At 43.5% G+C, this 26,724-nt stretch overlaps 1 protein-coding gene and 1 long non-coding RNA gene across 2 annotated transcripts in view; one reads left to right on the forward strand and one right to left on the reverse strand.

Annotated features, from left to right (window-relative positions):
* The window catches only part of LOC144694402 (uncharacterized), a 1,120,079-nt gene that overhangs the window by 139,162 nt on the left and 954,193 nt on the right, over positions 1–26,724 (forward strand). The window lies entirely within an intron of this gene.
* The window catches only part of LOC144694723 (EF-hand calcium-binding domain-containing protein 6-like), a 28,232-nt gene continuing 13,148 nt past the window's right edge, over positions 11,641–26,724 (reverse strand). Inside the window, exons 9-13 of the mRNA XM_078565302.1 lie at positions 22,807–22,909; positions 21,766–21,955; positions 21,470–21,585; positions 12,371–12,540; positions 11,641–11,773 (exon numbers count right to left, since the gene is read on the reverse strand). Coding sequence (XP_078421428.1) covers positions 11,641–11,773; positions 12,371–12,540; positions 21,470–21,585; positions 21,766–21,955; positions 22,807–22,909 — 712 coding nt within the window. The remainder of the gene's footprint in view (positions 11,774–12,370; positions 12,541–21,469; positions 21,586–21,765; positions 21,956–22,806; positions 22,910–26,724) is intronic.

Below are 26,724 nucleotides of genomic sequence, written 5' to 3' on the forward strand. Positions count from 1 at the left end.
TGGTGTTTGCGTGCTGAGGGTCTACGCACAGCTTGATGCAGCCGCACACAAAGGTGGACATCAGTATGAGGGCGATGTTGGGCACGTTTTTTTCCCCCTTTATCTAGAGGCTTGTACATCACGTCCCTGAGGACACGATCCATTTTCGACCCCCAGATAAAGCGAAAGATGGCTCAGGTGATCGCCATCGCACAGGAGTCTGGAATGGGCCAGACCTGCGCCACATGCAACAACAGCGAGAGTGCCTCACACCTGATGACCAGGTTCTTACCTGCAATGGAGAGATAGCGTCACTCCCACATGCCCAGTTTTCTTTTCACCATAGACTCTCGCTCCTTCCAGTTTCTAACCCATGCCCCGGTCCCTCCAAACCGTATCCCCAGCACCTTCAGGCCGTCAGCCCTGATGGTGAAGTGGACAAAGGATCGGTTAGCCCAGTTCCCAAAGAACATGGCCTCGCTCTTCCCACGATTTACCTTGGCTCCCGAGGCCAATTCGAACTGGTCACAGATGTGGATCAGTCTGCGCACTGACAGCGGATCCGAGCAGAAGACGGCGACATCGTCCATGTACAGGGAGGCTTTGACCTGAGTGCCTCCACTGCCTGGGATCGTCACTCCTCTTATGCCCGGATCCTTCCTGATGGACTCAGCAAAGGGTTCTATGCAATATACAAACAGGGCAGGGGAGAGAGGGCAGCCCTGCCTGACTCCAGATTTAATAGGAAAGCTATCTGATTCCCACCCATTGATTGAGACTGTGCTACTGATGTTAGTGTAGAGCAATTGGATCCAATTGCGAATCCCCTCCCCAAACCTCATGTTGGAGCGCACATCCACCATGTAGGTGTGCGATATTCTGTCAAAGGCCTTCTCCTGTTCCAGGCTGATGAGGCAGGTGTCCACACCTCTGTCCTGCACATAGGCAATCGTATCCCTGAGCAGCGCGAGGCTGTCAGAGATCTTCCTGCCCGGCACAGTGCAGGTCTGGTCAGGATGGATCACCAATTCCAGAGAGGACTTGACCCGATTGGCGATGACCTTGGACAGAATCTTATAGTCCACATTCAACAGTGAAATGGGTCGCCAATTCCTAATTTCCCCCCTTTCCCCCTTGTGCTTGTAGATGAGGGTGATGATGCCTTTCCTCATGGATTCTGACATGCTGCCGGCCAGAAGCATACTCTCGTACACTTCTAGCAGGTCTGGGCTGATCCAGTCCCGCCGAGCCGAATACAACTCCGCCGGCAAGCCATCGCTTCCGGGAGTTTTACTCTTCTCAAAGGACTCAAGGCCCTAAGTCAGTTAGCGGTTTGTCCAGGCTCTCCCGTGTACTGTTGTCTAAGACCTCCGTGATAGAGGACAGGAAGGACTGGGAGGCCGTGCTGTCCGTGGGCTTCACGTCATACAATCCAGCATAAAAGGATTTGCTGATCCTCAAAACGTCGGACTGCAATGACTTTACTGAGCCGTCTTCTTCCTTCAGGCTGCTGATCACAGAGCTCTCTCTGTGTACCTTTTGGAAGAAGAAATGTGAGCACGTCTCATCCTGCTCCACGGAGCAGACTCTGGAACGGAAGATGATCTTGGAGGCCTCCGAGGCAAAGAGCGAGGCTTGCTGGCTCTTCACCTCTTGGAGTTCCTCCTTGACATCGACCCCCATCGACTGCAGCCGGAGCAGATTCTGCATGTTTTTCTGGAGTCGCTTTCTAGGTGCCTTTGAGGATGAAAAACCTCTTAATGTTTCCCTTGATCGCTTCCCACCAGTGTGTCAGGAACTCAAAGAGGGGCTTCATGGTTCTCCAACCTTTGTAATCCCTCTTGAGCTCCTCAATGTTCTCTAGGGTCAGCAGTTGCACGTTTAGCTTCCATGCCCCCCTGCCCAACCTCTGGTCTTCCTCTAAGTGGCAGTCAGCCAGTAGGAGGCAGTGGTCAGAGAAGAACACCAGCTTGACGTTGGTGGATCTGACTGCGAATGCTCGGGACACAAACAGGAAGTCTATCCTGGAACGGCTGGACCCGTCTGGCCGCGAACAGGTGTATCTACGCTGCGCTCCATCTGCAGGGTTGCTGAAGACGTCGTGCAGCTTGGCATCCTTAACTGTTTCCATCAGGGATCTGGACGTAGCGTCCAATCTGCTGTCGGCCCTGTCGGATCGTCCAGCCGCATCGATGATGCAATTGAAGTCACCGCCCAGAATGATCGGCGATCAGTCCATACATTTTTTTTTTTTTTTATTGTAAAAATATACTTTATTCATAAAAAACTTCAATCACATTCAAAACCATTTCAAAAACAACATTACAAGGGTACAATCCAGGTTAAACTTTTACAAAATGTATCACCAGGTGCATCAGTACAAACAATATTACAGTCATTTACAGCCTTTCATTTTGATCTGTACAGCCCGAGGGGCTCTAAACAGTTCCCAGTCTTTCGGTGCGCTGTGGTAGAAAGGTCTTAGACAGCGACCCTTCCCCATTGCGCCTTTGCGGCAGCTGCCCCAAGCTTTAGTGCGTCCCTCAGCACGTAGTCCTGGACTTTGGATTGTGCCAGTCCGCAACAATCGGTCGGGGACAAATCTTTGTGCTGGAAGACCAACAAGTTTCGGGCAGACCAAAGCGCGTCTTTCACCGAGTTGATGATCCTCCAGCTGCAGTTGATGTTTGTCTCGGTGTGTGTCCCTGGGAACAGCCCGTAGAGCACAGAGTCCTGTGTCACAGAACTGCTCGGGATGAACCTCGACAGCAACCACTGCATCTCTCTCCAGACTTTCTTTGCAAAGGCACAATCCACAAGGAGGTGAACAACGGTCTCTTCCCCACCACAGCCACCTCGAGGGCATCGTGCAGAGGGGGTGAGACTCCTGGCGTGTAGGAAGGATCTGACGGGGAGGGCCTTTCTCACCACCAGCCAAGCTACGTCTTGGTGCTTGTTGGAAAGTTCTGGCGATGAGGCATTCTGCCAAATGACTTTGACAGTCTGCTCGGGGAACCATCCCACAGGGTCCACCCTCTCCTTATCCCTCAGGGCCTCTAGGACGTTACGTGCTGACCACTGCCTGATGGACTTGTGGTCAAAGGTGTTTTTCTGCATAAATTTTTCCACCAGGGACAGGTGGTACGGCACGGTCCAACTACTTGGAGCGTTCCGCGGCAGCGTGGCCAGACCCATCCTTCGCAACACCGGGGACAGGTAGAACCTCAGCACGTAGTGACACTTGGTGTTTGCGTACTGAGGGTCTACGCACCGCTTGATGCAGCCGCACACAAAGGTGGCCATCAGTATGAGGGCGATGTTGGGCACGTTTTTTCCCCCTTTATCTAGAGGCTTGTACATCGCGTCCCTGCAGACACGATCCATTTTCGACCTCCAGATAAAGCGGAAGATGGCTCGGGTGATCGCCATCGCGCAGGAGTGTGGAATGGGCCAGACCTGCGCCACGTACAGCAACAGCGAGAGTACCTCACACCTGATGACCAGGTTCTTACCCGCAATGGAGAGGGAGCGTCGCTCCCACATGCCCAGTTTCCTTTTCACCATAGCCACTCGCTCCTTCCAGTTTCTAACGCATGCCCCGGTCCCTCCGAACCATATCCCCAGCACCTTCAGGCCGTCAGCCCTGACAGTGAAGGGGACAAAGGATCGGTCAGCCCACTTCCCAAAGAACATGGCCTCGCTCTTCCCACGATTTACCTTGGCTCCCGAGGCCAGTTCGAACTGGTCGCAGACGTGCATCAGTCTGCGCACCGACAGCGGATCCGAGCAGAAGACGGCGACGTCGTCCATGTACAGGGAGGCTTTTACCTGAGTGCCTCCACTGCCTGGGATCGTCACTCCTCTTATGCCCGGATCCTTCCTGATGGACTCGGCAAAGGGTTCTATGCAGCACACAAAAAGGACAGGCGAGAGAGGGCAGCCCTGCCTGACTCCAGATTTAATCGGAAAGCTATCTGTTTCCCACCCATTGATTGAGACTGCGCTACTGATGTTAGTGTAGAGCAGTTGGATCCAATTTCGAATTCCCTCCCCAAACCCCATTTTGGAGAGCACATCCCCCATGTAGGTGTGCGATATTCTGTCAAAGGCCTTCTCCTGATCCAAGCTGATGAGGCAGGTATCCACACCCCTGTCCTGTACATAGGCAATCGTATCCCTGAGCAGCGCCAGGCTGTCAGAGATCTTCCTGCCTGGCACAGAGCAGGTCTGGTCAGGGTGAATCACCAATTCCAGAGCGGATTTGACCCGGTTGGCGATGACCTTGGACAGAATCTTATAGTCCATATTCAACAGTGAAATGGGTCGCCAATTTCTAATTTCCTCCCTTTCCCCCTTGTGCTTGTAGATGAGGGTGATGATGCCTTTCCTCATGGATTCTGACATGCTGCCGGCCAGGAGCATACTCTCGTACACTTCTAGCAGGTCTGGGCCGATCAAGTCCCACAGAGCCGAATACAACTCCGCCGGCAGGCCGTCGCTTCCGGGGGTTTTACTCTTCTCGAAGGACTCGAGGGCCTTAGTCAGTTCGTCAGGGGTTAGCGGTTTGTCTAGGCTCTCCCGAGTACTGTGGTCTAGGACCTCCGTGATAGAGGACAGGAAGGACTGGGAGGCCGTGCTGTCCGTGGGCTTCACGTCATACAGTCCGGCATAAAAGGATTTGCTGATCCTCAGAATGTCGGACCGTGATGACTTTACTGAGCCGTCTTCTTCCTTCAGGCTGCTGATCACAGAGCGCTCTCTGTGTACCTTTTGGAAGAAGAAACGTGAGCACGTCTCATCCTGCTCCACGGAGCGGACTCTGGAACGGAAGATGATCTTGGAGGCCTCCGAGGCAAAGTGCGAGGCTTGCTGGCCCTTCACCTCTTGGAGCTCCTCCTTGACATCGACCCCCATCGACCGCAGCCGGAGCAGATTCTGCATCTTTTCCTGGAGTCGGGACATTTCCCTCTGTTCCTTTCTAGCTTTCTGGGTGCCTTTGAGGATGAAAAACCTCTTGATGCTTCCCTTGATCACTTCCCACCAGTGTGTCAGGGACTCAAAGAGGGGTTTCACGGTTCTCCAACCTTTGTAATCCCTCTTGAGCTCCTCAATGTTCTCTGGGGTCAGCAGTTGCACATTTAGCTTCCATGCCCCCCTGCCCACCCTCAGTCCATACATGTTTCAGGGCTGCTACTTACACATAATTGTGGAAGGCACAAAGTAGAAATGGTATCTGGAAAGCCAAAGTTTTACATACACATTTAATCTAATCTACTGCAAACAACTTTTCTTGTAAATTTGAGTTGCTCAACATTATAAATTGAGTGATTGTTGGTCACATGATATGGCTAATAATCCCCATATACTTATCAGCTTACTAGCAGTAAATACAAAGTTGCCCTCCAAATTAATCTGCATTATTGCCAGCCAATTGTTTGATGTTACTGCATGGCATCATATTTGGGAGGTATTGTGCAAGGGACACAGGTTATGCAATTGGAACCGTAAAATTGAATATGTGTTACAATGAATTTCTTAATCCCCTTGAAGAACTCAGCAATCTACAAAGTTAATGCATGTCATGAGATGTTGAACAAGTCAGGGGGGGAAACCTGAGCAGCACTGAATTTGGGCACTTTGATCTTTCTTTGGATCATTGGATTTTCTCTTAACATGGGCAGCCTGGCAGTGCCAGTGGTACTGAATCTGTCTCCCAAGCAAATGGCTGTGGGTTTTGAGATGAATGTTTTTGAGATCAACCACCAAATCTGAAAGCAAGTTCCATGAAAGCCTTGGAAGGCCACCACACAGGAGCGCCACGTTAAGCCTAACTACTCTGATCTTGATTTTCCTAAGCCTTCCCGTTAATTTTTTGGCTGGCCTGGATCAGACATGGCTGAACAAATCACTTGTGCATATGTTCTGCTTTGTCTTGCTTCTTGTATACTTCCAATTGGCAAGTCAGGTGGTAATGACAGGTTTCAGTCTGTATGTGGCAGGCACATGCTAATGATATTACAAGAAGGAAAATATATCTCCGTCAAGTTTCTCACTATTTGGCCTCATATGGTGGAGGCAAAGCCACCTGTTAGCAATCTAATGCTGGCAGAAAGACCCTCGTGGGTCCCTTGAAAGAGGGGCTTGTCCTAGTGCTTTCAGGGTCTGAAATTCTGGAAGTGACAGGCAAGATTCCTGATGGCCAACCCAGAATAATATTGAAGCCATCCCAAATCATGGGGCTGAAAATGCAGAGACCCATAATCCCAATTTAAGTTCTGGATGCTCCCGCTGACCGCTTTTCTCAGATGACCCCAACAGACTTTATGGGATCAGGGTGGCATTCGCTACTTTACAAGGCATGGACGCCCTTCCCACTAGGGGTGCATCTCAAGCATTTATCCTGCTGGAAAGACTGGGTACTTCAGTGGGAAGAAGTAGGGAATCATTCCCTCCCCTCAGTGAAAAAGCACTGGTTCAAAAATAAGAAAATTGATATATTTTCCTTCAGTGCTCTAGAACACAATGCCAACAGGACCCACTTCCATCCTTTGCTGGCCAGATATGCCTGGCCTAACCAGACATGCCAGCACTGATCCTACACTGAGTTCCTCTTGAATGCCAGGGAAGCCAAGACTCCAAATTCAAGACTCCCAGCCTCAATAGTTCTACTTAACATATTCTGGTGCTGGCTTAATTTCTTGCCCTTGTGGCACTGTCTTGCAGGGGTTACAATGAAAGTTCACGAGAAAGGTTGAGGGTTTTTGGCCCCAGGACGAATATCCTTTCCTGGACTAGGGTAAGGGTAATGCTATATTGCACCGAAGTACCTCAATATGCATTCTCTCTGCCATTTATCACATGATCCAATTTAGCGGCCATGTGCTGTCACATGATTCATTCTCCCAAAATGAAGAGAAGATGATAAGAAATTTTCAGGGTTACAGGGAAAGGGGTGGGGGGAGGGGTAAACTCAGTTGATGAGATGGCTAACGTATGGGTCAGATTAATGCCAACAGTAGTTCCCCATTCTGGTTGAGGTAGACCCAGGACCTTCCTCCTCACCCTATCTTTTGGTAAAAAATCTCAGAACTTTGCTGTGGTTTGGTGGATAATCATCAAGGACCTGACTTCAGCAGAGAGCTCAAGAAGCAGAAGAAAACAGGAAAAGAGCAGGGCAATGGGGCTAGTTGAATTTCTCATGCAGAGAACCAGATGGGCCGAAGGGCCCTCCTCTGCTGCAACTATTCTATGATCCGATGTGCTGCCACCTATACCTTTCCCTTCAGCCGCACTGACTCACTTTAATTCAAGCTTACATTGGGCTTCACTGGAACATTGCAGCTGGCCAAGGACAGAAATGTGAATCTGAGAGCAAGATGGTGAATTAAAGTGGCAAGCAACTGAAAGTTTGGGGTCATACTTGCAGGCTTAGTGGAGCTGTTCTGCAAAGTGATCACCCAGTCTGTGTTTGGTCTCTCCCAATGTACAGGAGACCACATTGTAAGCAGCAATTAGACTACACTAAATTGAAAGAAGTACAAATAAAGCACTGCTTCACCTGGAGGAGTGTTTAGCATCTTGGGCAGTGAGGAGAGAGGAGGTATAAAGGGCCATCTCCTCTACACAGGGGAGCAACTACTTCAAACCATGAACTCTCTCCTCCATTTTGATTTTTTTTTGCCAAGTGCCCATCTGTATCTTGTTTTCATATTTTTGCTGTCAGATAGAGCTGTCATTTATTCTGCCATTAACATTTATTCTGGACCAGTGCTTTGTTTCTTTACAAGCATTGCAAGTCCAGTACTGGTACAATCCAGTTTTTTTACACAACTCTTTCCAGTGTTTTCCAGCTACCAGCTAACTATAGGAGGGAGAAGAAAAAGAACAATGGAATCTTAGAAATAGATAGTGTATTCAATTCAGTGACTATGTCTGTCAATATTAGCAGATCAACAAAATTATCATCCTGCAAAATCTCCAATGCTTGAAATACGTTAACATGTACCTTCACACTTGTATATCTGAATAAAGTAATACCAATACCTTTAAGCTTGAGAAGAGTTAGGCCAAAAATCTTAACCTGTCTTTTTATCACAAATGTTGACTGACCTTTTGCCTTTTGTTCCATGACATCTTTGTTATCCCTGACCTTTACTTTTGTTCAATCTGACCCTCCCCCATTTCTCAACAGCATAAACCCATCAGATCTCTACCTCTCTTCAGTTCTGAATGGACTTGAAATGTTAACTCTATTTCTCCCTCCCCAGATGCGGCCAGACCTTCTGAGTTTTTCCAGCACTTAGTTTTTATCCCTGACACATGAACTTGTTGCTTTATTTCTTAGGCATAGTGCCTGACTTGCTGAATCTATCCAGCATTTTCTGCTGTTATCTTGATCTGCACTGTGATATTCTACATTTTACAACCCAAAATCCTTTAAATGTAAAATTCTTAACTTATTTAAGACGTTAAATGAAGATCTTCATTCTGAGATTATCCAAAGTAACTCACCAATGATTGTCATAAACCTTCATTGTCCCAGTTTTTGTATCATTGATTAAAATTAAAAATTCAATCAAAATATAAACAGTAAAAGACTTTTTTTAAATACAGAGGAATATACAAGATAACTAACAAATCTGTACAAAGCAAGCAAAACAAATGATATTCACGGAGCTTTGAAGATTTTGTTGATAATATTTGAATACTTAATTTTGCCCTCCATGTTTTCATCATATTTTGACATCATCTGATAAATTTCATCTTCATCCAAGACTACATTACAGAGTCGAAGAACAGATCGGAATTCAGGCAATGTGAGAAATCCAGTACTGGTACAATCCAGTTTTTTACACACTCTTTCCAGTGTTTTCCAGTTACCAGCTAACTATAGGAGGGAAAAGAAAATAGATAGTGTATTCAATTCAGTGACTATGACTGTCGATATTAGCAGATCAACAAAATTATCATCCTGCAAAATCTCCAATGCTTGAAATACGTTAACATGTACCTTCGCACTTGTATATCTGAATGAAGCAATACCAGTACCTTTAAGCTTGAGAAAAGTTAGGCCAAAAATCTTAACCTGTCTTTTTATCACAAATGTTGACTGACCATGTCTTAGTTTTTTTCAGATCTCTAACTTTTGCAGTTTTTCTTTTAATCTCTACAATAGTGCTTTTATATTTTTACCTGACAAACCAGACATCTACAATAGCATAACCCCACTGTAGCTTCAGTTTAATGTAAGAGCAAACCAACTCTTTTTTAAAGATAACTTCAAGTAATCATTGGCTATGTGGTACATGCAAGCTGTGGTAGAACTCGTGAAGATCAAGCAAGTTGCAGGTTATCGTTTTATGAAAAGTTGTCAGGTTTAAGTTGGGTGGTAGAGAAAGAACGACAATTGTCTTCTGCTTTTGGTGATGGGGGAACAAAATCTCTTAAATCGCAATTGAGCAACACCTAATAAAATTCTTTTGTAAGGCTGGGAAGTGGAGGCAGGGTTGAGCTCAGCTGTATATCCCTCTCTGTCACAGTCAATAAATCTGCCAATGTGAAGAATAACCATTCGGACAAAGTACTGCAAAGGTCGTCCATCCAGAGAACATACCCCACTATGCAGGTGAGAAGAACTGGTAAAGGTAGAAAATTCTGTAAAAGGAATTTGTAAACTAAAATAGCAAGCTGATGCTTGGGAGTAAAGGATTCTTAAGTCACTTCCTATACAGTGCTCACTAGAACATTGTACTGCCACTTTTAAGATAAAAGACAAACTTCCTTTTTTATTGATTCTTTCATGAGCTATGGGTGTCACCGGCAAGGCCAGCATTTGTTGCCCATCCCTAGTTACCCTTCAACTGAGTGGCTTGCTAGACCATTTCAGATGGCAGTTAAGAGTCAATCCCACTGCTGTGGGTCTGGAGTCACATGTAGGCTAGGCCAGGTAAGGATGGCAGATTCCCTTCACTAAAGGACAAACCAGATGGGGTTTCACAACAATGGATGGTAGTTTCATGGTCACTATTACTGAGATTATCTTTATATTCCAGATTTTATTAATGGATTCAAATTCAGGCAGCTGCTGTGGTGGGATTTCAATCCATGCCCCCAGAGCACTGGCCTGGGCCTCTGGATTACTAGTTCAGTGACATTACCTCTACTCTACCATCTCCCCATTTAATAGACAAAAAGGATACCCAAGTAGCTTGATTAGTTTTTACAACATGTCGATCACAGGTATGTTCATGCACCTAAATAAATATTCCAAATTGCCTTCAGCTTCACAAATTGGAATATAAATTAAACCAGCAAGGGAATATGCAATTTAGGGAAGTGGCTAGCTTCTACTGCTCATCCGTTCCTCCAATTTTCATTATACTGTTAAGATTGTAAACACACTGAAGTTACAATTGCAAGTATGAGGAACTATCCTGCGCCTTTCTATTCTTTGGCATAAAACATTGGGGGCTAGAAATGCATCGCGGGCAGTGGCGGTATCTGGTCAGCCACCGGTTATACTGATATTTAATTCCATTGACTGTCCAAAATGAGCTTCTAGCCCTAGGTCAGTCTCAAAAAGATTACCAGACTAATGAACCTGCTCTGATATGCTTCTTGTATTTGAACTATTGGTCGGTGTTCTCTACAATTTAGTAAATAAAATAAATCTTCAACTCCAAGCAGATTGCAACAAGAACCTGCCACTTGCTGTCAATCTGTTACAAATACCTCGCTTACCACAAGGTAAAGTACAATATTGGCTACAAAGTCTAGTGAAGGGACTCTGCTAATCTATTACCTTTCTTCGAAGTTTCTCTGTGATAGTATTCAAACCTTTATGCATGGATTCTGTGTACATTGTGAACTCTGGTTGTTGTTGTTTTTGGATTGGAGTTTTCAAATTGTTAAACCTGACTGATCTCCTTCGATCTTCAAACGGCTGAAGAAACTCGAGGTAAGAAATCCTAAACAAAATATATGTAATTATTTCAAAGAAAATTCACCTCTAAATTATAACAATGCACAAGCTTAAAGTATATTTTTGACTATGGCCTGAAATTGAGACAGTTTCACTTAAGCTGAAAAAGCTATATAGTGATATACTATATACTATATATACTATACTACATACCATAATTAATCTAAGTTGCAGTGGTTTATTTGACGTTGCTGGTTTTGTGACCAACTAGCTGCAATTAGTAATTTTTTAAACTTAATATTTGACCACTGTTGTAGGAACAAAGGAATGCTGTGATTTGCATGTGGCAGATGTGAAAAATGATTCAATTTATGATAGTAAGAGGCACATAATCCACTTACCCTTCAGACTTGTGAGATGTACAAAGTAGTCGGGATAACGATTGAGCTTGCCTGGCTTTCCCCTCTATTTGCCCTGCCAAAAGGTGGTTTTGGCTTCCAGTGTCAACCACCAATGCTAGGACCACATTCCCAGTTCTCTCAGACATCCTCCATGATATAAGGTGATCTTTAATTAAGAGCAACCTGGGCTGCTCCTGATGCTTGATCCTTGCAATGGTTTCTCTTCCCACTCCCACACCGTTACCTCTGGTATCCCCCTAGAATCTATCCTTGACCCCTTCCTATTTCTCATCTACATGCTGCCCTTAGCGACATCATCCAAAAGCACAGCATTCATTTTCACATGTACTCTGATGACAGCCAGCTCTGCCTCACCATCATGTTTCTTGATTTCTCCACTGTTGCTAAATCATCAAACTGCTTATCCATCATCCAGTTACTGGATGAGTAGAAATTTACTCCATTTAAATACCTGCAAGATGAAAGCCATGGTTCCCTTAGTTCCCCAAATACTGATTCCACCCCTCTCATATTTTGTTTGTAATGCTCCTGTAAATCCATTGGGGATGTTTTCTTACATTAAAGGTTCTACATAAATGTATGTAGTTGTTGTAGTAATGTCACAAAATGGCAATGCCTCAATTGTATATTTTTTTAAACAATCTGTCTTTGGCAAGAAAGCAAAATAAATTTTTGTAATACTGGCATGTCATCCTTTTGTCTCACCATTTTTATCTTTTTCTTTCCCTCTCTCAGCACATGGCAAGCGCCAAGCTCACGTCCATTCCTGTGGAGAAATGTCCACATTCTGCTGACGCTCTGCAACCTCCTCCCCATCATTAAATAAAAGGTCATAAAATGGTTGTGTGTGAATTTGTGCCTGTAAGCTTACATCCTACTGCTCCATGGAAAATACCATGAATGCACCTCAGCTATCCCTAAATATTAACATACTGTTGACTATATTTTTGTGGCTCCTCATTCGTTTCTGTATGAATACAATCAGGATGTGACGGTGCAATCTGGGGAGGAAATTATTTTCAAACAAGACAACTGGACGTTAACTAACCGGTTCTTTCCATGGTCAAACTTGTTGGCGATTATCTCACATGCCTGATCATTCAGTACCTCGCATAGGTCCATGAGGATGTCTTTGAACTCCTCTTTACTAACAAAACCAGTATTAAATTGATCCAACTCATGAAAGTTTGTCCGAAGGTCATCCAGCAAGAGCTGAACCTATGATAAGATAGCACCACAGTAACCAATAAGAATGAAAATCAGTGATAAGACAACCAGTTGGTTTGTTGCACATGTGTTGCAGAAAAATCTATAAGGTGTGAATGAATATCAGATCTAACGGTAGCTTGAATTGTGTTTACAAAACGAAATGGTTCATTTCTGCCTATTTTTATCTACCTACTTATAATCAAAATCAAATTAGTTTAGTGATATTACTGATAGGTTTTATACTGTAAAGATTACAATTAGAATGCATTTTTGTTCTAAATATTGTATCATTGTGAACCCAGCTTAAGAGAACTTAACAGAGAGCTAGGTCTATATGGAAGTGCTTAAAAACCAGAATTACACTCCTGTATATTAGCTATTTTGAGCTCCACAATGATTTCTGCCTCAAAACTTCCAGGAACTCTTCCTATTGCTCCATTAACCTGCCAGCTACTAGGCTAACTACAGTAGGCTTTTAGTTTGTGATAGAAAATTTTATAGAAAAGGTACAGAGATTTATGAGGGTGTTGCCAGGGATAGAGAATTTTAGTTCTGAGGGAAGAGGCTGAAGTTGCTTCCTTTGGAACAGAGGGGAGATTTAATTGAGGTATATAAGTATGAGGGGCTCAGATAGATTGGATAGGAGGGGTCTATTTCCATTAGCAAAGAGGTCAATAACCAGGGGGCATAGACTTTGTAATTCGTAGAAGGATTAGAGGACAGTTGAGGAGAAATATTTTCACCTAGAGGGTGGAGGGGGTCTGGAACTCACTACCTGAAAAAGTGAAAGAGGCAGAAATCCTCATGGCATTTAAAGAAACACTTTGATATGCACTTGAGGTGCCATAACCAACGGAGCTACGGACTAAGAGCTGGAAGTTGGAGTTAGACTGGATGGATGTTTTTCAGCCAACACAAACAATGGGTAAATGGCCTCCTTCTGTACTGTACATTTCTATTATTCTATGATTCTAGAAATGTATACAAAGTATATTATTCTATCAACCATATAATCACAATAAATAATCATACAGTACGTGAATTGCAGGTGCACTAAGTTTTTGCTTATAATTCACTTAGCAAGGGCCAGCAGAAGAACCACATTACCATTAATTATTCATTGCAAAACTTTATCTGGAAAGACAGAACTAAGCAAGTTCTTATAACACCTCTTGATCTTCTTATCAACATAGCAAACAACATAGCATAACATATTTCATTAAGCTAGCAGCAAGTGACTTCAAAGCTACTGATCAAAGCGGTCAGATGATGCTCATGGATGGTAGGAATTTTCAGGTGTGTTCATGATCAGCTGGGCTGCTCAATTATTTCTGGCATTGATTTTTACTTTCAGGCACCCGAACTTCTAGAGTGAGTATGCCAACGGTGACAACTCTGAATGGAAACATTGTGGAGATAGAGCTGGTTTTCATCCAAATACCTTAAACTAGTGATAACATTCACTGGGATAGGTTTTAACAACAGTCCACCAGCCAGCAGAGAGCACTGGCCTAACAGCACGCGTAAGTGAACCCGACTGACAGTCTTAAACTGGTTTTCAGTGTAATTCTTAGCACAATCAGGATTGTTTAGCAGGTGTTCCAACTGTGGAATCACATCTAATGTTGAGCACTATGTTTTGAGTTTTGTGGGTTGGTTGGGCACAGTCAGTGATTTGTTGAGAATAGCTAAAGGGAACGTGCTGTTTGATACAATCTGCCAATTGTTGGGATGTTTGGCCTATATACCTGGCATCACACTGGCACTGAAATTCATATACCACGTTGCTCATTTGTGTGATTGGCTGATATCTCTTTGGCTTGACAGTAGCATCCTGTTAGTGGAGAATACCACTCGTGTTGCTACTGCACAGTAACAGCATGCAACAGCTCGCTTTACCTGTTGCGCAAAGTTTTGAGACACCTTACCCTTCCAGGGTAATCTGAGGTAGACTGTGCACTTTTCAGGAACAAAAATGGCGGCCTTAGGCCCGTTCATGAGTTGCGCAATATACAGCGATCAATGATCTGGTCAGGGTGGCCATTATCCTGCAGGATGGCTTTGATGTGCCCTATTTCAACATCAAGCTTGCGCAGTGAGCAAATGGCTCAGGGCCTATTTACGATGTTGCTGATAAAGCCAATCTTTTGGCACATGGAGCTGTAGGAATTCCAACATAGATATTGACCAGTGAAGGTAGGGTTGCAGTAGACAGTTGTAGAGAACCCAGTTGCAGATTTCTCAACTAGCACGTCGAGGAGAAGGAGCTTGTTTGATTGCTTCACTTCCAAGGTGAATTTGACTCAAGGTGAAGCTCATTAAGATGTGTAAGGATGTTTTCACATGCAAGTAAAGCAAATGCATCATCTATATATCAGAAATGTGCAAGGGGTAGGAGGTTAGGTGTCATTCCATCAAAGATGCATTCCTCATGGAGACCGAAGAAGATGCTTGTGAGAGCTGGACCTAGAGGCGATCCCGAGGCAACATCATCTATTTGGCATACATGATGTCCTTAAAACTGAACTCAACTACACGAGTTGCTGAATTCATAAGTTCAGTGAATACAGATTCATAACTTGGTGCATCTAGATTGCCATGATAAAGTGATGCGATGCAAATGTCTATGGCTTCCTTGAGCAGTACATTGGTGAATAGGCGAGCAATATCAAATGAACACGTGGACATGGCATCACTATCAAGATGTAAGTCTTGTGTATGTGGAAAACTTGCTCAGAACTGATTGTAGCAAATTGCCCAAACATTTGGCCGATTCATGTTGTGCAGAGCTGATCATGGGGCATAATGGGACATCACTTGTGTTTGTCTTGGCAGCCCATACATACTCAATCCGTGAGCAATGAGGATGAATCCTATCAAAATACCACCTGGCAACTCATTACTCTTACATAAGTCCGACAAGCATTTTTGTAACTTGCTTTCGAGCACGGCTGTCCGCTCATGTTTTTCACATGCAATGTGAATGTCTGGTAGTATTGCTAGGCCTCAAGGCCAACCCAGACATATCTATCAGTAAACTTGACAAAGGGACTGGTATCGTCATCCTCAACAAGTGTGATTATATCAGCAAAGTGTGCACCATTCTTAATGACAGGTCCAAATTGGTATCCATTGGACCTTCTGATAAGCATGGCCCTCCATCGTGTTGCACCAAATGGGACAGGTTTCAAAAAGAACTAGCAACTCAAAACTGGGCATGCATGAGGCACTGTGGGCCATCATTAACAGCAGAACTGTATACAACCACAAGCTGAAACATCAAGGCCCAACATATCGCTCTTTCTATCATTACCATCAAGCTGGGGAATTGACCCAGGTTCAATGAAGAATGCAGGAAGGCATTCCAGAAGCAGCACCAGTCACACTTAAAATTGAGCTGTCAACCTGGTGAAGGTACAACACAGGATTATTTGCATGCCAAACAGCGGAAGCAGCATGTGATAGACAGAACTAAGCAATCCCATAACCACTGGATCAGATCTAAGCTCTACAGTCCTGCCACATCCAGTCTTAAATGATGGTGGACAATTAAAAAACTAATGAGGGGGATGAGGCTCCACAAATATCCCCATCCTCAATGATGGGGAAGCCCAGCACATTAGTGCAAAAGGCAAGGCTGAAGCATTTGCAACAATCTTCAGCCAGAAGTGCCAAGTGGATGATCCATCTTGGCCTCCTCCTGAGGGCCCCAGGATCACAGATGCCAGTCTTCAACCAGCTCAGTTCACTCCACATGATATTAAGAAATGGCTGAAGGCACTGGATACTGCAAAGGCTATGGGCCCTGACAATATTCCGGCATTAATATTGAAGATTTGTGCTCCAGAACTAGCTGCGCCCTTAGCTAAGCTGTTCCAGTACAGCTACAACACTGACACCTACCTGGCAATGTGTAAAACTGCCCAGGAATGTCTTGTCCAAAAAAAAAGCAAGACAAGTCCAATCCGGCCAATTACTGTCCCATCAGTCTACTCTCTATTATCAGTAAAGTGATAGAAGAGGTCATTGACAGTGCTATCAAGTGGCACTTACTCAGAAATAACATGCTCACTGACACTCAGTTTGGGTTCTGCCAAGACCACTCAGCTCCTGAACTCATTACAGCATTAGTCCAAACATAGACAAAAGAGCTGAACTCAAGAGGTGAGGTGAGAGTGACTATCCTCGATGTCAAGACAGCATTTGACTGAGCGTGGCATCAAGGGGCCCTAGCAAACCTGGAGTCAATGGTAATAGGGGGAAAAGTCTCCACTGGTTGGAGTCATACTTAGCACAAAGGAAAGCTGTTGTGGTTGTTGGAGGTCAATCATCTCAGTCCCAGGACATCACTGCAGGAGTTCCTCAGGGTAGTGTCCTCAGCTCAACCATCTTCAGCTGTTTCATCAATGACCTTCCTTCCATCATAAGGTCAAAAGTGGGGATGTTCGCTGATGATTGCACAATGTTCAGCACCATTCACGACTCCTTAGATACTGAAGCAGTCGTGTCCATCTGCAGCAATACCTGGACAACATTCAGGTTTGGGCTGATGAGTGGCAAGTAACATTCATGCCACACAAGTGCCAGGCAATGACCATCTCCAACAAGAGGTAATCCAACCATCTCCGCTTGACATTTAATGGTTTTACCATTGCTGAAACCCTCACTATCAACATTCTGAGGGTTACCGTTGGCCAGAAACAGAACTGGACCAGCCAAAAAATACTATGGCTACAAGAGCAGATCAGGGGCTGGAAATTCTGTGGAGAGTGACTCACTTCCTGGCCTCCCAAAGCCTGTCTATTATCTATAAGGCGCAAGTCAGGCGTGTGATGGAATTCTCTCCACTTCCCTGGATGAGTCCAGCTCCAACAAAACTCAAGAACCTTGACACCAACCAGGGCAAAGCAGCCTGTTTGATTGGCACTACATCCATCCCTTCAACATCCATTCCCTCCACCATCGATGCACAGTAACAGCAATTGTACCATCTACAAGGCTCCTTCCACAGTACCTTCCAAACTCACAATTTCTACCACCTAGAAGGACAAAGGTAGCAGATGCATGGGAATGCCAGCATGGGCAAGTTCCAGGCCACACCCATCCTGACTTCAAAATATATCGCCATTCCTTCTCTGCCACTCGGTTAAAATCTTGGAACTCCCTCCCTAACAGCAAAGGACACTAATAGCATCATTTCAGCAGTTCACCAAGGCTCCTTTGACAGGGCCTTCCAAAACTCGTGAATCTTGTAGATGGTACACACTAGAGCCCTGAAGGGAGTAAATTTTTAAGGCAACAGTGGGAACAGGGCGGTGTCATTAGCCATCATCTTTGGGGCACTACTGATCTGCTTGTGCCAGGTGGGGAGCCCTGAAATCCACTCCACTGTATCAGTCTGGGCAGCTCCAGGGAGCGCACATAATTATACAGCACATGGAATCAGCTACAGATAAAGCTGTGTTTAAGATCCTGAAGGCGGGAAGTTTGGCTAAGCATACAATTGGCATCAAAGGAGGGAATCAAAGACAAATTTTATACATACATAATTTATAGATTGCCCCATACTTTAGCCATGTGCAATGATATTTACATTTAATTGGACCTTTTAAAAATATCCCAAAGCACTTTGCAAAATGAATTTCTATTGAGGTGCAATGATATCCCACAAACAACAATTGAATAAGAAACCCATGAATCTGTTTTGTATTATGAGCATGTCATGTTGGCCACAATACCAGGAGAAACTCTTTGTTCTACTTTGACTAGAATAGTGCCAAAGGGTGCCTTACATGCATCTAGAACAACTGATATAACAGTGATAGGGCCTTGGTTTCACACCTCATTGCCAATTCCATCAATGCAACACTCTAGTATTGCATTATTGTCATACACACATACAAACTAGGAGCTCCGCCATTCAATGAGATCATGGCTGATCTGACTGTAGCCTGCCCCCCCATCACCTTTCATCCCCTTGTTAATCACGAATCTATCTAGCTCTGCCTTTAAAATATTCAAAGACCCTGCTTCCACTGCCTTTTGAAGGAGAGAGTTTCAAAAACTCACGACCCTTTGACAGAAAAATTTTCTCTACATCTTAGTCTTAAATGAGCAACCTCTTATTTTTAAACCGTGACCCCTACTTCTAGATTCTCCCGCAAGAGGAAACATCTTTTCCACATCCACTCTGTTGAGACCCTTCAGGATCTTAAAGGTTTCAATCAAGTTACCTCTTACTCTTCTAAACTCCAGTGGATACAAGCCTAACTTGTCCAACCTTTCCACATAAGACAACCCACCCATTCCTGGTATTAGCCTAGTAAATCTTCTCTGAACTGCTTCTAACGCATTTACATCTTTCCTTAAATAGGGAGACCAATACTGTACACAATACTCCAGATGTGGTCTCACAGTGCCCTGTACAACTGAAGCATAACCTCCCCACTGCACTGATTGCTGTCTTGGGCTACATTTGGATGCTTCAGTTGGAGTTTGGTGAGAGAGTGAGTGAGTGAATGAGTGCTGAAAGGGGAAGGAGGTCATCCTTTCTTTTCTACTGTTCCTCAGAAGGAAGAGCAGCGGCCTTGGTAATTAGGAATTGATGAATATTTCTACTGTCCTTAATATTCTCTAAACTAGAGAAAGTAAAAGTAAATGGAATAATTTATGGCAGGGCAGCTCGTCACGTGGAATGCTCCTTCTGTGCAGGAAGTGTCTCCAGCTGCAGCTACTTGAAATCTGCCTTTCGGATCTGGAACAGCTGCTGGAGTCATTGTGGAACATCTGCAAGGCTGAGAGCATCGTTGTAAGCATATACAGTGAGGTAGTCACAATCCAGGTGAAGAGTGCACAAGAAGAAGGGGAATGGGTGACCACCATACAGAGTAAAAGCATTAGGCAAGTAGTCCCCTGGGTCAATCTCCCTCTCTAACAGATTTTCCATTTTGGATACTACTGGGAGAGATGGTTTCTCAGGGGAATGCAGTGAGAGCCAAGTCCATAGCACCATGAGTGGCTCAGCTGCACGGGGTGGGGAGAAAAGAGTGGGAGAGCAATAGTGATAGGGGGTTCTATCATAAGGGAAACAGGTAGATGTTTCTGTCCTCAGATGTGACACCAGATATTGCCTCCCTGGTGCCAGGGTCAAGGATGTCACTGAGCGGCTGCAGGACATTCTGAAGGGAAAGGTGAACAGCCAGAGGTCGTGGTCCATATTGGTACTAGCGACATAGGTAAAAAGAGGGATGAGGTCCTGTGAGCAGAATATAGGGAGATAGGAAATAAATCTAGAAAGCAGGACCTCAAAGGTAGTAGCCTTAGGATTACTCCCAGCGCCACGTGCTAGTGAGATCAGGAATAGGAGAAAAGATCGGATGAATGCGCGGCTGGAGAGATGGTGTAGGAGGGAGGGATTTAGATTCCTGAGGCATTGGGACCGATTCTGGGAAGATGGGACCTGTACAAGCTAGATGGGTTGCACCCCAGCAGGACCAGGACTAATATCCTCACAGGGGTATTCGCTAGAAAGAAAGGATATACTTGCCATAGAGGGAGTGCAGTGAAGGTTCACCAGACTGTTTTCTGGGATGGCAGGATTGTCGTATGAGAAGAGATTGGGCCGGCTAGGCCTGTATTCACTGGAATTTAGAAGAATGGGGGGGATCTCAATGGAAAATATAAAATTCTGACAGGGCTGGACAGACAGGATACAGGGATGATGTTTCCTCCGGTTGGGGGCTCTAGAACAAGGGGTCACAATCTCAGGATTCGGGTTAGGCCATTTCGGACTGAGATAAGGAGAAACTTCTTCACTCAGAGGGTGGTGAATCTGTGGAATTCTCTACCACAGAAGGGTGTGGAGGCCAAGTCACTGAATATATTTAAGGAGGAAATAGATAGGTTTCTAGACTCTAAAGGCATGAAGGGGTATGGGGAGAGAGTGGGAGTATGGCTTTGAGATAGGGGATCAGCCATGATCATACTGAATGGCAGAGCAGGCTCAAAGGGCCAAATGACCTACTCCTGTTTCTATTTTCAATATATTCAATTCCCCTCACAACAAATGACAACATTCCATTAATTTTTCTAATTACTTGCTGTACCTGCAAACTAGCCTTTTGTGATTCATGCACTGGCACCCAGATCCCTCTGAATCTCAGAGCTCTGCAATCTCTCACCATTTAGGTAATATGCTTTTCTTTTATTCTTCCTACCAAAATGGACAATTTCACATTTGCCCATATTATACTCTATTTGCCAGGTCTTTGACCACTCACTTAACCTATCTATGTCTCTTTGTAGCCTCCTTATGTTCTCTTCACAATTTACTTTCCTACCTATCTTTGTGTTGTCAGCAAATTTAGCAACCGTTCCTTCAGCCCCTTCATCCAAGTCATTACATAAATTGTAAAAAGTTGAGGCCCCAACACTGATCCCTCTGACACACCACTCATCACATCCCACCAACCAGAAAAAGACCCATTTATGACAACCCTCTGTTTCCTGTTAGCTAGCCAATCTTCTAGCCATGCCAATATATTACCCCCTACACCGTGAGCTTTTATTTTCCGCAATAACCTTTGATGTGGCACTTATCAAATGCCTTCTGGAAATCTAAGCTTCATGAACTTAAGTCTTTGAGCAGAGGCATTCAAACTCACAAGTTTCTGGCCTAGAGGTGAAAACAGTACCAAACTGATATCATAGAGATGAAATCTAAAATCTGATTTTCAGCAAAAGGTGATGCTTCATTATAAAAAGGGAGATGTAGTTAGCTAAACAATAAAAATAGGATACATCACCCCATCTTGTACTATTTCCATTTTGTCCTACCTCTTATGCTGAACCTATATCAAATGTAATTGATAAATAAAAATGTTGTACACTGATTCTGGATGTAATGTATATCAATTTCTTAACTGAATTATTACTCAACCTTAGCTTGCAGATTATCCTCAATGATGTCCATGTCACAGTTTAGCTTTCTAGATCGAATCAGAAAGTCACTGTCACCCTTAACTGGTGGATATATTTTTGCATTTGGATAACAAGCTGATTTAGGTGAGAATCCAAAGTGTCGAACAAATTCATAGAAATCCAAAGTGTTATCATGACTAGTAATTAAAGTGCTCCAGAGTTTTCTGACTTCATCTCTAGTGATTGGTGGGTGAATGTCAAACCTGTGTAAAACAATGCAGACAATGTGAGCAATTTACAAGTGGAAAAAAATACCCTTTGTAACTATGAGTTGCAATTCCATTAATTTTAATAGGAAAAGCAGGAAACATTTCCTTAACTGTTTCAGTAGCTGATACATTGACTCAGGAGAAAATCGTCTGGTGTTCATTTTATCAAGTTTATTAAAGCTTTGTTCTACCATTTGGTATTGTTTCTTCACAAGATCCTGTATAACATTTGAGATCTAGAATGAAAGAAGTGATTTATAAGTGACAGTGAAATAACATGGTGAAATAATGTTACTTCCAATACTCTTTATTCATGTGCTGCCAAAATCAGCTTCCATTGGAAAGCATGTATTCTATTCTTGATAGCCAGTGGGTGAAGGAAGAAACCAGATCCAAACTTTACTTGGTATAGATTTATTCACAGAGTGAATCATTACAGGTATGTACCTCCTAGCTTGACTCACCCGCTCTGCCAGTAAGTATCCCTTTATATTGTTCAAGTAACCAATCAATGCTGCCCAGCTGTAGATACTTAACCACAATTGATACAATTAACAGCCCACACTTCTCATTAACCAGTCATTAACCTTTTGCCCTAAATACTGAGGTTGGCATTGTCATAGGAAAAGTCCAACCTAGTTTTAGGGTATGCATCAGAAATAAAGTCTTTTATCAATGCATGCTCAAGATTTCTCAAACTGACAGAAAATTTCAAGCAAAACTAAATAGATTAGCAGATTAAATAGCTAACAATATTTCACTTAATTTGATCTTATCAATTCTCTTCAATAACTCTCAACCTTGGAGTCAATTTTCTGAAGGCACATTCCTACTGCACAGCTTTATTCAACAGGACCGCATACTGGAAAACTGTGAGCATATCCCCTACAATCTTCTACCCATTAATAGTTTATGGATCTTACCTAACTAATAAATTAACATGGATACTGGCCTATCAGTCATAATAAACATGTCAAATAAACTCTGACTCCACCCAAGTCCTTCTATCTGAAGAAGATAAGAAAAACTGGTACATCACATCAAATACAAACATTTCAGACAGAAAACAATAGCTATAAATCTTTACCTGATCTGTTGTTCTGCCTAAATTATGCTCTTTGTTTGTTGAATGTTCATTGCTGAGGTTTGTCATCACAGACTTGTCACACAAAAGACTTTTTGCACCTTTACTATTAAGCAATCAAGACAAATGTCACTTAGTACTTGATCTGTTACTGCATTTTAAATATTAGTGATAATTATATACGTTTATATAATATTCTTACTAATCTTGGAATCAAAATTATTTCTGTTTGTCGTTTTCTCCCTATCAGTTTTCATCCTTTCCTGAGACTATTAACTCTTGCAGTGAAACAGTGCTAATGGTATCAGGTGTCCCATACAAAGGCTAAACTTAATGTTAGCAGACAGTAGGGGGCATCCGTACCTCATATTCACACTCGTGCACTTACATCAAAGGTTGCTGAATAGCAATCAGGATTGGGAAACCTTATTACAATTCCACTCCTAACCCAGGTTAGCTAAAATACTTGTAGCAGATGTACCATCAATCAGGATGAAAGTAGATAACTCAGTACAGACTAGAGATTGAACCTGAGAGTTTCAGGTTTTGCAGCTAATCAGTGCCTTAACCAGCTGAGCTCTTAGGGAAGTTTGCACTATGGACTAATCAAAGAAAAATACATACAATGAGGACAATAAAATACTAGAGGAAAGACCTAACAACTCAGGAGTGGTGAAGTAATCAATGAGTTATGAAAGCCAACTAAATGAGTTAAATTGTATTATGAGTGGTGGCTCTCATATTACCCTATATAATTTATCACTATCCACAAAGTAGTAATGACTGCATGGAACAAAATTCCACTCTAATTCATTCAGCTTATCATGAAAACTGTAAACATGACAAAGCATGACCTCAGGCAACTAATTGCCCAACAGTTGTGAAATTCGGTTATGGCTTCCAGGGCTGGCTAGATGCTAGGCTTGGCCACCGCCTCCTCATAAAATCGCGGCCTTGGTGTGTGAGAGTGGTAACAATTAAAATGCACATTTAGACTGATTTCTGTATCTACCAATTATTCTGTAGTATGGCGAGTGAGCCATCCTATTATAGAAGGTAGGAACAATGCACAGGAATTTAATGACTCTTCACACTTGGAAAAGGAAAATCTGGTGACATCTGGTGAAAGAGATTGGCACTGAGTTAAAATGCTCAGAGGAGCCACTACAGACACGATGGGCCGAATGGCCTCCTTCTGCACTATAACAATTCAGTGATTCTGTGGTGACATAGATTGAAATCTGCGAGACAGTTCTCCTAAACCACATATATAGATAATCTATATGTTAACAATCATGACGGGCACATCTGAACAGTGAATACATTTGTTCAATAAACCAACAGTGCTTAAATTAAGATATTATTGAAAACAAACTAGATCTGAACTTGTATTGTATTTCTTTTTAATTTAGACTCTGCAGACTAAAATGGATTTATGAAATGTTGAAATTCAGTGAATGTTGCAGGCCTGGTTCTTTGTGGAGATCCACCAGTCTGTGCAATATTCACACAAATGCCAGGGTTTTGCCCTTATCGGGCGGGCTCGACAGGGGTAGGCGGGAGCGTTCAGGAAGCCGACCGCTGCCCGCAATCGGGGGCCGACCGTGATTTCACGCTGGTGGGCCAATTAAAGTCCACTCAGCGTGAAACGCGCGCTGCAGTGCTCAGTGCTGCCTCTGAGGGTTGGGTCGAGGGGGTGGGGGGGAAACAGAGCTGCCTCTGGGAGATGAAGAGTTTAAGAATTAAAAATAAGGAATTTTAAATTGTTAAAAAAAATGTCCCCTCATGTGATTCAGTCACACGAGCAGGAACATGTTACTAATGAAATATTTACATTTTTATTTAATTTTTAATAGCTGATGGAAACGTCATTCCGCTCGTGGATGAGGTTTCCTAAAAAATCCAAAGGCCACTTGGCTTTTTTGCCTGCCCGCCAACTGTAAGGTTGGGTGGCAGCAAAAAATTTAACTCAATTGTGACTTTAATGTTAATTGTCCTGTTAATTGTCGGCGGGCGCGCTGCTGACCAAAATATTGCATGCGTGCGCAATGATGTCGGGACGCTCGCCCGATGTCATCGCGCATCATTTTACACTCGTTTGGGTCGGGCGCATGCCCACCCGACGAGCTAAAAATTCAGGCCAAAAATACATTCACAAACTCAATTGTCATAGGGCTATCTTGCGACTAGTGGGATACTATTCACGGTTTATAACTCGAAATGGACCAGGACCCAGCATTTCACGCACAATTATATTCTCTATTGCCGAGGTTCCCAAACCGTGGATTATGACCCCCCACCCCCACCCCAGTGGGGTTGTGATGAGGTTTTGGGGTTTCAAGGCCCGAGATTGTAATGGTAGCTGTAGGACGGCCTAATGGAACTCTTGTAATGGGTCACTTTGATAGAAGTATAACTCCCCAGCGTGCGCCGTGGCAAGAGTCCGGCTGGTTATGGCAACATCTGCTGGAGGCGCCCTCTGTTTTGCTCCAGTTTGATCCAGCAGTGTGCGCTATGCTGCCCTCGGGCCACAGGTCTTCCCTGTGGCCCGCTCGTCGTTTCTCCTGCTCCCTTGATCGCTTCCACCCATCTCGGCGTCCATCTCCTGAGGCCTCACCCCCCCACAACCGCCACCCCCCCCCCCGCCCTCCCCCCGACCCACCCCCCCCCCCGCTCTCAACTCGCCACTCCCCACCCTCACACTGGGGTCATGTCAGTTTAAAAGCATTAAAACGGGTCACAGTGGGACACTGGTCTGTCGTTCTTGTAAAAACAAATTCCTTTCACCAGAATTAGATGAATGCAGATATCTCAGAGGATTGTGAAGCTAGAGGAAATGACAGATATAGGGAAGGATCAGACCATGGACAGGTTTGAAAACAAGGATCAATCATATTTAAGAATATCTTAAAATGTTACAAAATAGAAGCTGTTAGTAATGTATTAAACTATTCTGGGATAGCACAGTCTTGCTTATAATTCTGCTCTTTAATTCTCAATTTATTCTATTAATATCTAAGGTAAGAAGTAAAGCTTCAAATCAGTAACTAGCGGTAATATTAATATCAAGAAATCTCTCTTTCTTGGTTAAGAGACATGGCTATCAATTTTACAGAATGTAATTCATTTTTCAGCCAAATGGTGGCAGGGCTCCTCATCTGTACAACTGTAGAATAAAATGTTCCATAATGGTAGAAACTTGAAACCAGCTAATTGCTAAAAAGAATTTCTATCATGATGATAAAAGCAAAATACTGCGAATGCTGGAAATCTGAAACAAAGACAAAAATAGCTGGAAAAACTCAGCAGGTCTGACAGCATCTGCGGAGAGGAATACAGTTAACGTTTCCAGTCTGAATGACTCTTCATCGGATGAGTTTGACAACACCGCATAAAAAGAATGAGCACGTCAGACTCCATCCAAGGAGGGTCACTTGCACTTATTAAGCTAAATGCTACGTCATTGTCCTGCAGACATTTACCTTTGTCATATTATAAAACAACTTGTATGACATTTTGTTATTAAACATATCATACTCTAGTTTTGTATATTTTGCATTCATATAATAGTATTTTTATTATTTGTGACTAAATCAATTTTATAAAGTACGGGTTAAAGCTTTGGATTTCTGTTTTAAAATGCAGTTCATCTGCAATAAGATGAATAATGAGGCATTGTACAAAATGACTGCTAATTTTAATTTTTTTTGCCAGTTGCAGATTGGATGTCAGTTACTTCCATCCAGCATATTAAACTATAATTACCCTGAGATCCAATGTCTACAGAGATTGTATTTGATGTAAAGTTTTCAAGTTTTTGTTAGTTTTCTTAGGATGAAAGTTGCTTGGATTTTGTGGTAAGAATAACAGTAAGGCTAACAGTGCTCACCGTTATTATGAAGTAAATTGGAAAACAACTTC

Source organism: Cetorhinus maximus, chromosome 20 (assembly GCF_964194155.1).
Source record: "Cetorhinus maximus chromosome 20, sCetMax3.hap1.1, whole genome shotgun sequence".
NCBI lineage: Eukaryota > Metazoa > Chordata > Chondrichthyes > Lamniformes > Cetorhinidae > Cetorhinus > Cetorhinus maximus.